The sequence below is a fragment of the Leptodactylus fuscus genome, chromosome 4 (assembly GCF_031893055.1).
Source record: "Leptodactylus fuscus isolate aLepFus1 chromosome 4, aLepFus1.hap2, whole genome shotgun sequence".
Taxonomy (NCBI): Eukaryota; Metazoa; Chordata; class Amphibia; order Anura; family Leptodactylidae; genus Leptodactylus; species Leptodactylus fuscus.
In genome coordinates this window covers 178,313,116-178,324,932 of record NC_134268.1, presented here as the reverse complement: position 1 = coordinate 178,324,932, position 11,817 = coordinate 178,313,116, and the positions used below count along the sequence as shown (strand labels likewise).

The following is an 11,817-nucleotide window of genomic DNA, read 5'->3' as shown; positions in this document are numbered from 1 at the left end:
CCTCTGCACAAGAAGAAAATAGTAGGAGTCTGAGTGGCAGGAATAGAGCCCCAGGGAACTGAACCCCGCCCAGTGCACCAACTACCTCATTTATTATTCAAGATTTAGGTTAAGTTCTCTCATAATCTACAAAGGTGACATAAGTATGTTTACTCGTAATTGGTTGTTCCAGAAACTGAAGACCACAGAACTTTGTCCTGCTTTACATTGGACATGAGCACAGCCAGGCTGAATGTGGGTGGCGCTCCCATGCACTTCAATGGGAGTGCCAAAACAAGTTAAGTACAACTCACTGATGTCTCCAGCATTCCCACCAGTTCTGCCCACATTCGGCTTGTCCACGCTTAACCCTTTCCCAACATCCGCTGTACTAGTGTACTGGGAGTCAGGCAGCTGCCATGTGTCTGTGTTACACAGTAGAAACCCTGCACTAATGCCTCCGATGGGTCCCCGGTTAATATTTCAGCCATGCCTTAGGTTTCCTGTCCATTTCTGACACCGGGTCACGTAATAGGAATGTATTGACTACACTGTTCCCTGTGAAATATTCACTTTTGTAATACCCAAGAATGTGTGTGTACATAAACCTGTAGTGTTTTATATGATATGATGGACCCAGGAAGATTCTGCAGATAAAGTGGTAGCAGTTAATTATTCAAGATACAAAATATTTTTTTATTTAAAAACATGTCATTTATAAAATTTATGTACAATTTAAAAAAAAAATTTTTACAGTTATTTTCACATAAGTTTGCCAAAACCGCTCCAGTAAGTCCTCAGTGTTCAGCTTTCACATCTTCAGTTACCTGTCAGACAAAGAATACAGTTGTATCATTGTGCTACAATAGACTTTGGGGCCCACAAACGCCAACCCTTGCAGAGCAGTCACAATTGGGCAAGACATTATAAACTTCCCCTTCACTGCATGACAAATTCTTATCTTGGCAGTCTTAGTTTTCATATGCAGCCATGCAATAAATATTATATTAAAAAAATAAAATTCAACAACCATGAACAAACCTCTTCCATTTTGTCAGCTGAATGCAGAAGACCTGGCGTGATGAGCGCACCCACCCACTCATTTTCTTTTGTCACTTGGGGTACAGTCTCAAAACACTATGCTGCAGCAAGTGGGAGATCAGTGAATTTCTATCCCCTACCCTAAGGAGTCTGTATGTTAATGTGGTGAAGTCAGGTGATGCCAGTCACCCGACACCGATGCCAATAAAAAGCCTCCCATTGATGTCAATGGGTTCTGCTAGTGGAAAAAAAACAATGGGAGGCTTTTTTTTCAGCGTGGAAAATTCCACACCAAATTCCTCCATGTGAATGGACCCTCACAGCTAGAGAAAAGATTGAATTTTTTTTACACTGGACTGCTTTATCAGCTAGCACCCCCTCCTACACAAAACCAGGCAATGCAGCAAGATGGTTGCATAAAATGAGCATCTGACTTTTAATGCATGCCCACATTTAGTCAAGCAAGTCCACCGGCCTCCTAAATTGACAAGCAGTTAGGTAGAAGTAGGCATGCTGCCAAATCAATATTTACCTGCAACGTCCGCCAAGAATTCCAGAAATGTGGTCTATTTCACTGGTTGAAACGCAGCTTAGTCTGTGTCAGACTGCTCGTCCATTTTCAAGCCACTGCTAGAATTCCAGCAAGAGAAAAACCGTACTGAGAATCTCGCAGATGGTATTTTAGTAGAGAACTTTTACAAAGTGAGAAATTATGGTTAAGAGCTAAAACATTCACTAAACTGTAAACTCATTCATCTGTTGTAAATGAAAGAAAATAAGATCTTACCTACAGAGGTTTAACTGAAGCTTAGCACTACTTTGCTCTACCCCCTCAGCTTTCGTAGACATCCTTAATCTAGTAGCACAAACTGTTTCCAGAACTTTAGCTCAGTGTTAAAAGACTGAACTTAGAAGTCGCTCTCAAGGCTTCGCTTGTACTAGACCTGTGTCTCTGGGTTGAGTACCTCGCTGGAAATCTCGCCTTTTACTTGCCATGGAAGAAGCAGCTGCATCTAAAAGATCTAAACAGGAGCTTCTCTTTGCAGAGATCCCCTTTGTTATCTAGACACTTTTCTCCTTATGACTTGCAGAACACAAACACTTAACAGAACGGCAACACGATACTCATGACTAGTCCTTTCCTTGGTGCATGACAAAGGCATAACATCTAAAGACACGTTTTTCCTTTCGAATTTTTTTTTATTAAATGAAAGTGTACAACAGCTTAACTATACACACACTGAAATTTTAAAAGGAAAAAATAAAAAGTCTCATATTACACCATGATCCTGGCTAGTTTTCAACTGTTCAGAAATCTTAAAAAAAGTTTCACGTTACCTGGAACTTAAAAATTGAACATTATCAAAAAGGAATGCTGCTGCACTCTTTACAAAGACCACTACAAACAAACAATTAAAAACCTATTAAACTGTCTCAAAAGGCGTATTTTACAGTCCTTCCTCCATTGTAAGGTAAAGTACTTAAATATATTCCAATCCATTCACAAAATGGCTCTCTGCATCTGCTCTGGTGTCTTCTGTCATATCACTGCATGTCCTATGCATGACTGAGATAATGACTCCTTAAACTTTGTAATCTCGATAACCTGCAGCTGTGTTACCTCTGGGCTCTCATCCTCTCCTATTTATACAGTGAAGCCTGTTTCAACAGAAGTAAAGAGTAAAAAGAATAGGTTATGATATGATCCATCTAGCCAGTATAAAGACAATACTATCCTGATAAGCTTAGCCTGTAGCTAACTGAATGCGCTTACATGAAAAAAAAAAAGAATTATGAAATTATATTAGAAATACAGCCACAGTGCCCAGGCAGAAAGCCCACTCACCCAGAAGGAGAAGCCTGGAAATTAGTAGCGATTTCTCCCTCCATATCCGCCACTGCTGCCTCCGCTGCCACTGCCAGGACCATAGTTTCCTGAGAAAGGGATTACAATACTTAAACAAGCTCAACTCCATTAACATGTGTGGACAGGAAAAGTTACTAGAGAATGGTAAAAACCAGCAAGATGTCAAGAGGATAAGAAGTTATTTAAGTCTGTATTAAAAGGGTTAATCACACCAGGACAAGACCTCCAAGTACAAATAAGACAGGGGCTTGTATTTTTTATCTTAAAAAAAAAAACAAACAAAAACAAACTGGGGCTCCCTCCTTCAGACACTGGAGCAAGTGAGAATCTTTTCTGATTTGCCCAAGATGAATCTTATAAAATGGTAGCCCTAACTTACATTCCCATTTGATGGTGTAGTGTCAGTAGGTCTTAGAAGTTACTGGCTCTCTCCAACCTCTGTGTGACAGCGGCTCCCTGCCCCCTCTCTCTCCTTTATGCTAAGGCCAGTTGCGGAGTCTGTGGGAGAAAGCAGGAGGTGGCAGCTGGTGTCTGGTTACATAAGTAGCCAAGCACACCCCATAATAATGGCTGGGACTCATGAGTGGATTTTGCCCTACTATAGAAGGGCACTTGTCCAGGATGGTTGGAAGCTATGGTATGCATAGTCTTGTCTCTGTGTTCTCACGTGACATAACCTAGCGCTGGAGGGCTTATTTGTGGAGCAAGGTTTATATTTCAAGTTTACGCCAAAAACCCTGCAAAGTCAAGCTAGGGCTCATTTTCAAGGTAGGGCTTTTTTTTTTTTTTTTTTTTTTTTAAAGAAACAGAATATGTATGTAAGCTGGGAGTTCCTTAATAGCTGCACATGCCAAAGGCTGCCTTTCCCTCATCTAACACCTAAGCATCCAGACTCATCCCTTATGGCAGATGTTAGGATAAAGTTGGATGAGGCAGTGTTTGGTTTCAAAATGCCCAATATTTAGATCTAATGGGAAATTAGCCAACACCAGAGGCTTATTGTCCTCTGCCAACTGAGCACATGCATGGCAAAGGAGTAAGCGGGTGATGTATAAAGCCCCTCCTACGCCTAAACATCACAAGTGTGATAGGCCAAAGGAAAAAAAAAAAAAAAAAAACGACAAGAAATCTGTTTAGTTTGAGCACAGATCACCTTCCTCTTAAAACCCCTTATATACTGTACCCAAATTTCAAACTCAAAAATAAAATAACCACCCTAAAACAACGACAAATCAAGTGTTCAGAGCTTACCGCCGCCATATGGTCCTCCCATACTCCTGCTACCACCAAAATTACCGCCACTCTTCATTGGGCCATAGTTTGACGACTGCTGGTTGTAGTTACCAAACTCATTGTAGTTTCCACCACCATAGTTGCCTAACGTGACAAGAACATTCTAAGCAAAATTCTTAATTTTGACAGGTTTTAAACAGTCCCTAACTTTTAATAAACTGCATAAGTCAGTAGTAGAGGTGACAAACTATTCCTGCTCTCAGGCAGGCTCCCTGCTTTATCAGTCTCCAGACAGAGCAGAAGTTACATGACTTGTGGACGCAGGCATAGCGCTAGGAGCTCATGATGAAGCTAAAAAGGGAGCTTTTTCTATCACATCCAAAGTACATTTTTTCTTATTAGAATTATCTGTATATACCCTACACATTTGTGGGACTGTTTCATAGGTAGAGAAAGTTATTGAGCAGATATTTAGTCACTGTGAGCAGTATATAGCAGCTAGACTCCAGCCATCAGCTCAAGGAAGAAAAAAAAAAAATACAAAAAGTATTTCCCAGTTTACCCCTCTTCATGCACAGTCATAATAGCCAGAAATAGTATTATTCCTCAAGTACACACTGTACTATTAAGTTAGGCAAGGCTGCTGCATTACCTCCGCCATAATTGTCATAGCCTCCGCCATATCCACCACCTTGGTTTCCGTAACCTGGACCACCACCATATCCACCTCGTCCACCACCATAACCTGGTCCGCCACCAAAGTTTCCACCTGGATGAACATAAATAGGATTTTAGAAATGAAGGGTATACAGACAAGATAACAGAACTGATCACAGACGAAAGCTTTATGTACAGTAGGAAGGGCTAAAGGCAACGGCATCTTGTGGAAATCGTTATAGGAAAACTCAAATTTACAGGGAATAGCTTTATTGGCATTATAGGAAACTCATTGCGGCCTCTGCAAATTCACTTCATAAAGACTATTTGTTGCTGGTGCACAGACTGATATCACACAATAGTTCATTATATTATATTAACATAGCATAATTGTTAATTTCTGCAGCTTTTCCAATCACTTAACAGGATTTGCACAGCTCCTTGAGTTTTTTTTAGCACTACTGACCAATGTCAAACACCAAGTGGCAACTGCTACATACAACTCAATGTATTTGTATGGATTACAGCAGTAGTTAAAAATTTAAGTTAGTTAGTGGAACTACAAAAAGGTTGCAGTGCGGTCCTGGCCTTATCCCAGTCAGGGACAGAACAGAACAGATTTTCAGCTGCAGAGATTTCTACAGCAAGTCTGTCATATGTGAACTAACCCCAAGAGCCTTGATACATTCAAGTACCTGTGGTTAGTGTTAAAGTTACTGTTACCAGGGTGAAGAATAAACCAGCAACACATTCAGAAGAGTGACATTCCTCCCCATAAAAACTCATGTCTCCATTGCAGAGATATTAATATCCCAATATGTAAATGAGAAGTCTCCAGCACCAAGGGCAGCTCCATTGGTCTAGATTGTTATGCTACACGCTGCTCTAATACACCAGCACGAATGCAAAATCATAGGGCCAGATGAGATTTCAGCATACATCTCTGGCTCTGTTGCTCAAAAAGTGGAAGGTATTTTAGAACAGAGTTGGGTTCAGCAGTGCTGACCTCTGTGCTCCAGACTGATCGTTTACATGAAGCTTAATAAAAGAATACTTTGGCAGAGGCACAAATCATCATGGGTAAGCCTTCCATTCAGGCGAGTCTGACCACTGTGTGTTGCTAGCTTAATATGCTATATCTTGGTGACAGACTCCCTTTAACTAGTCTATCTGTATAAAGCGCTTACATACAAGCAGTCTTTTGGCCTTGTCCTGGAAAAGTATATTGGGTGCCAAAGACAGCAGCTTCTATCTTGGAAAACGCTTTGCAGAGAAACTAACGTGTTCCCTGGCACGCAATACACAGAGCACATGTAATGTAAAAACAGTTTGAGGCTGAGGCACTACGTTACAGAAACAGAGGTTTTGCTGTGTTTTTTTTGAGCCAAAGCCAGGGGTGGATTGAACAGAAATATAAGTGTTTGCTATATATATTTCCCCATTCCTTTTATAGCAACAATGAGGGGCCTTAGCCTAAGTCTATACAATGAAGACTTAACCATAAAGCTTACCTCCTTGACCACCACCATATCCATTGTATCCATCACCATATCCACGGCCACCACCATAGCCATCTATAATAAATTAAAAACAAACAAAAACTCACTTTTAGAAATCATTAATAAGTCATCTCCTCCTAATGCTAAACAATGAGGCAGAATCTGCCATAAAAATCAGCTCCAAACCCCCCCCCCCCCAAAAAAAAAAAACAAAAAGCCATGTGAACAGAACCAAAGACCTCTTCCCAAGAACAGGATCATATGCATATGACAATTACACATAGATGACCACGTCATATCACTGCTGAAGTAGGATGTGCCGCTTTGCAAATTTTATTTTATTTTTTTTACGTCCCTCCATGTTCTTCAGTCTCAGAGTCTACATATCTATGCGAGGGTGACATATCATCAAGTCTGTATTATATAAACATTTCTACAACTAGATTTACATTGTGACATACCAGAGCCTCCTCTGAAGTTGCTGCCAGGTCCTGGACCAAAGTTTCCACCACCACGTGAGTCACCAAAACCAAAGTTACCTATAAAAGGATGCAAACTTAGAAGATGCAAAGCCTGAAAAATCAGTGTAAAGATTTGCATCTACATTGCAGGAAACATACCTCCCCTGCTACTCCTTGTGTTCTGTACTTCATGCATTTCTTGCCTTGATAAAGCCTTCCTTACTTCTGCATTGTGCCCATTTATGGTGTGATACTTTTGCACTAGAAGGAAAGAAAAAAATAAATAAAATACTCTTTAGCTTGATACCCTCAGAAAAATTCTGCCTCCAAAAAAAAAAAAAAAAAAAGCCCAAAACAATGTAAAGAAGACCACTGCATAAGAAACTTACAGACAATTTTATCCACAGGATCGTGGTCATCAAATGTCACAAAACCAAAGCCTCTCTTCTTGCCAGATTGTTTATCAGTAATGATTTCAATGGTTTCAATTTTTCCATATTCTTCAAAATATTCCCTAAGGTGATGTTCTTCAGTATCTTCCTTGATACCGCCAACAAAAAGTTTCTTTACTGTAACATGGGCACCAGGTTTCGCAGATTCCTGGTAAAAAATAAGACGAAAACACCACAACAAGCTTTAGTTTGTTGTCTCACCCAAGTACAATGTCACTAAATCGTAATATGTATTCACATAATCACCTCTCTTGCAACAGCACGTTTTGGCTCCACAACTCTTCCATCAATAGAATGAGGCCGGGCTGACATTGCTGCGTCAACTTCACTCATTGATGAGAAAGTCACGAACCCAAAGCCCCTCGATCTTTTGCTTGAAGGGTCTCTCATAACCTAAGGAAAGAAGAAGAGTAAATACAGGAGCTAAATTCACAAAACCAAAAGGCATGCATCAGTATACATAAAGAATCAGGGCAAAATAAAGGCATCCACACACTAGAAGCCCCCTTGTTCCTTTGTCATGGAGAGACCTTAGAGCACCACTCAATCTTTATTCAGTGCCAACTAAGATAGACAAGTAGAGCATTCAGGATCCCTATTCTTGTAGTGATTAATGGAGTTCCAGCATTAAGACATCCATCACCTAACCCATGACTAGTACATTTTGAGAGGGACACCCTCTTTAAAGGTATTTCCCATGATCAAAAAAAAAAAAAAAAAAAAAAAAATATATACATACATTTTTAAATACACACACACACTGCACGCCCTTTAAGTGTCACACTACATTGGCCACAGACGTCATGTGAACAGTCACTAGCCTTAACAGACATGATGTTACATGACAGTTGAGGCTAGTGACTGGTAGCAGGACATTTAAAGGGCAAGTAAAGGTTTATTAGTTTCGGCCTGGTCTTATCCCATTAAAGTGGAAGAACATCCATGAAAAAATTAAAAATAGATATATATATATATATATATATATATATATATATATATATATATAGAGATGAAGCCACATATTCAGCCTAAAGGGGTTTTCTAGAAGTAATGTCTATGACCTGTCAATGACTGATGGCCGATTAAAGCAGTTACTTGAAGTAGCAGTGGTGCTTGGAGGAGCAGTTTCTGCTTCAAAGAGCCAGTAATGATGTCCCATTCATTCATCACATTATTCCCATTGGAGTGAGGGGGCTGAGCTGCAATATGAAACATAGCTGCTGTGCTACTCCACTATACTTGGCATACAGAAAAGAGGTCAAAGCACTTATTAAAATACTGCCGACTCTTCAAAGAGTTGTGGGGTATCAAGTGTCAGACTGCCACAAAATATTTAGCTTAGTTCATGAATATTAAATCCCAGAAAAATCTCAAAGTTTTGTGTTTTTTTTTTTTTTGGAAGGGATAGGAACATTGATTACAGCAGGTAACAAGAGAATCATCATCCTACAATCTGTAAAGTGCTATATATTATGCAGTCATAGGCCCCACCACATGATGCAGTTACAGTATACTTTATTGAAAGGAAATATCTACTATACTAGTCTTATACTACTGAAGAGAACACTCTTGGCTTCTGCTGATATAGTAGTGTAGTTTTCAGTATATTGTCCACAGTTGCAGATAATATGTGCACCTATTCGTTTGTATAGCCCTGTGCACATCTGTAGTTTTTATTGATCAGTGTCCAGAACATAGAAACTATCCACAAATTATGGAGCAGGTGCTAGTCTTGTCCCTTTTTGTGGTAGGGAGACTAGATACAAGCATAGAGGATCATACAAGTTTTTTGCAGATCCATGACTTGAGGACTTTTGTGTCAATTACAAATGAGTCTTTGCAGGCAATAAAAACCACCAGTGTAGTGTGCATGTAGCCGAATGGAAACTCGTAGGCACATCTAAGGAATATTTTGGGAGCTTTAGACATACAAAAACTGCACACCGCAGTAAAAAGCCCCAACAGAGAGCTGTTAAGCACAGCACCTCCCCCCAACTAGGGCTAAAATATAATACAAGATGAAGTCCAATCCATGTAATTACTAATATGCACCATATAAATATTATATATGCTAATTCTGATGATTATATATTCTGTTCACCCTCAGAAGACCCTCCCTCCCCCATCCCATCATAAGCAAAGCTGGACCGGCGACTTACCACACAGTCTGTCAGCTTTCCCCATTGTTCGTAGTATTTTCGGAGACTGTCCTCTGTAGTTTCAAAGCTGAGCCCTCCGATGAACAGCTTACGGAATTGTTCCTTTTCCCTCTGCAAAACAGACAAGACATTACTTCATATTCTTACTGGAAAATACAAAAATTGAGAGGATTTCCTCCTTATAATACATCCCCTACCCTGAGAGATGTGCCTGATCAAGAGGACAATAGTCCTCAAGTCCCAGAGGGTGAATCTGTGACCATGACGCTATTCTCTTCTACATAGATAAGGAGTACAAGCATTACTTCAGTCCAGCAATCACACCCACAAGCTATGGCATAGCTCTCAACTGTCCCGGATCCAATAAGAGAGTCCAAGTTTTACACTGCTGTCCCTCATAGCTTATGGTTTGTCCCACTATAACCCTGAAATGTTTTGCTGTTAAACTTTGCTAGGGAAGGATAAAGGCTAAATGGTAGTCGATAAATCCTAGTGGGCTAACGGACCTTTGATGGCATCATGACCATGTGATCAGACCCGTGTGGGCAGAGCTATTCTGTATACTACAAGACCATGTGGTGTTACACAGAAAGAAGCTGCTGGGAACAGAGACTGATGGAAGGTAAGGGAGGAGGGAACTGGGGGCAGATGTTGGGGCAATTAAACTGAAGGCAGATGAAAAGGGACATTAAGCTTGTAGCAGATAAAGGGGGACATTTAAATGGGAACAGATAGGGAAACATTAAACTGGAGGGGGAACAGATTGAGGGCAACATTAAACTAGGGGCAACTGGAGGAAGGCATTACAACAAGGAGAGGGGACATGTCTGCCTCTAGACATCTCCAGTTTAATGTCTCCCTGTAGATTCTGCCAGTTAAAACTGGGGCAGGAGGAGAGGGACTGAATACTATGGGGCAATTGGAGGGAACATTATAATGTGGGGCATATAACGTTACAGTGAATGTAGGAGCATTATCCTGTATGCAGGCGCATGCATGGAAGAAATGGATAATGGGCGGAGTTAACAGAAGAGGGTGGAGCTAGATTTGCCATGGCGCACCGCACAATTTGTCCCTTTATCTGTCCTTAGAAAGTTGTGAGGAATTCTATTATAGCACAGGGAACCCTCTTTCTCTCAATCCTGCAGTGTGACACTTCTGTCCATTGCGGATAAGCCAAGCACGAGATAAGGAAATCCTGTCAGTCAGCTGCACTGACTAGTCACCACAGATAACAATGGCACCGGCTACATGAAGAATGAATGAGCAGCAGCTCGGCCGCCATCACGGCTCTTTGCTATGGGGAAAAAAAAAAACACAAGATGGCGGCTGAGGCAGAACGGAGCAGCTAGATGTAATGAGGTAAAGCCGGACACAGCGGCTAACACCGGCAGGGCCCGCACATAGCGGCAGAGCCCGGACACAGCGGCTACACCGGCAGAGCTCGGACATAGCGGCTACACTGAGCAGACTCCGGACACACAACAGAGCAGATAGGGGTACTGAGGTAAAGCCGGACACAGCGGCTAACACCGGCAGAGCCCGGACACAGCGGCTACACCGGCAGAGCTCGGACATAGCGGCTAACACCGGCAGAGCTCGGACATAGCGGCTAACACCGGCAGAGCTCGGACATAGCGGCTAACACCGGCAGAGCTCGGACATAGCGGCTAACACCGGCAGAGCTCGGACATAGCGGCTAACACCGGCAGAGCTCGGACATAGCGGCTAACACCGGCAGAGCTCGGACATAGCGGCTAACACCGGCAGAGCTCGGACATAGCGGCTAACACCGGCAGAGCTCGGACACAGCGGCTAACACCGGCAGGGCCCGCACATAGCGGCAGAGCCCGGACACAGCGGCTACACCGGCAGAGCTCGGACATAGCGGCTACACTGAGCAGACTACGGACACAGAACGGAGCAGCTACATGTACTGAGGTAAAGCCGGACACAGCGGCTAACACCGGCAGAGCCCGGACACAGCGGCTACACCGGCAGAGCTCGGACATAGCGGCTACACTGAGCAGACTCCGGACACACAACAGAGCAGATAGGGGTACTGAGGTAAAGCCGGCCACACCGCCAGAGCCCGCTCCGCTAAGGACAGTAACACAATACACGTCACCGCTCACTCTGACACCTCACATCAAACATGACATCTAGAACAAAAGTCTCGGAGCCAACCTACCGCGCCATACCTACACCCTGAGGTAACACTCACCTCCATAACCGTCCTCACACAAACACCGGATATAAATAAGAAATATAAAATAAATTATAAGGTAAAACCACGCGAGCGCCTTCCCGAGCGTCGGCTCAGCTGTAATGGCGACCGGCAAAAGCCTACTTCTAGAATCTTCTCCCAGCTAGCAGTTAGCCACTCCCACCGACGTCACGAGCCTACCAATAGCGAGCGACCGGCTCTCCCGGAGACAAGAGCTGTAGGCGTGGCTTAGGCGCACTGCT

The 11,817-nt window shown here is 42.4% G+C and overlaps 1 protein-coding gene across 2 annotated transcripts; it reads right to left on the bottom strand.

Annotated features, from left to right (window-relative positions):
- Positions 1 to 716: 716 nt before the first annotated feature.
- HNRNPA2B1 (heterogeneous nuclear ribonucleoprotein A2/B1) lies at positions 717 to 11,681 on the bottom strand. 2 transcript variants are annotated; one of them, XR_012715473.1, is made up of 12 exons: positions 11,573 to 11,681; positions 9,349 to 9,459; positions 7,436 to 7,582; positions 7,127 to 7,337; positions 6,897 to 6,998; positions 6,738 to 6,815; positions 6,289 to 6,351; positions 4,773 to 4,889; positions 4,139 to 4,264; positions 2,867 to 2,955; positions 1,553 to 1,650; positions 717 to 806 (listed from the first exon to the last, which is right to left on the bottom strand). XR_012715473.1 is itself a non-coding variant. In XM_075271459.1 (11 exons), exons 1-10 carry the CDS (start codon positions 11,576 to 11,578, stop codon positions 2,888 to 2,890), a joined length of 1,029 nt encoding a protein of 342 aa, XP_075127560.1. In that variant the 5' UTR covers positions 11,579 to 11,681; the 3' UTR covers positions 2,200 to 2,679; positions 2,867 to 2,887. The 2 variants fall into 2 exon arrangements, 1 of the variants encoding a protein (XP_075127560.1); XM_075271459.1 differs by lacking the exons at positions 717 to 806; positions 1,553 to 1,650 and adding an exon at positions 2,200 to 2,679.
- Positions 11,682 to 11,817: the final 136 nt, after the last annotated feature.

Bases quoted from the DNA above. Each gene is read 5' to 3' on its own strand.
- HNRNPA2B1 (XM_075271459.1), bottom strand. The intron at 6,816-6,896 runs GTATGTTTCCTG...ATCCTTTTATAG, and splicing joins CACAAGGAGTAGCAGGGGAG to GTAACTTTGGTTTTGGTGAC. The intron at 6,352-6,737 runs GTATGTCACAAT...AATTTATTATAG, and splicing joins CAACTTCAGAGGAGGCTCTG to ATGGCTATGGTGGTGGCCGT.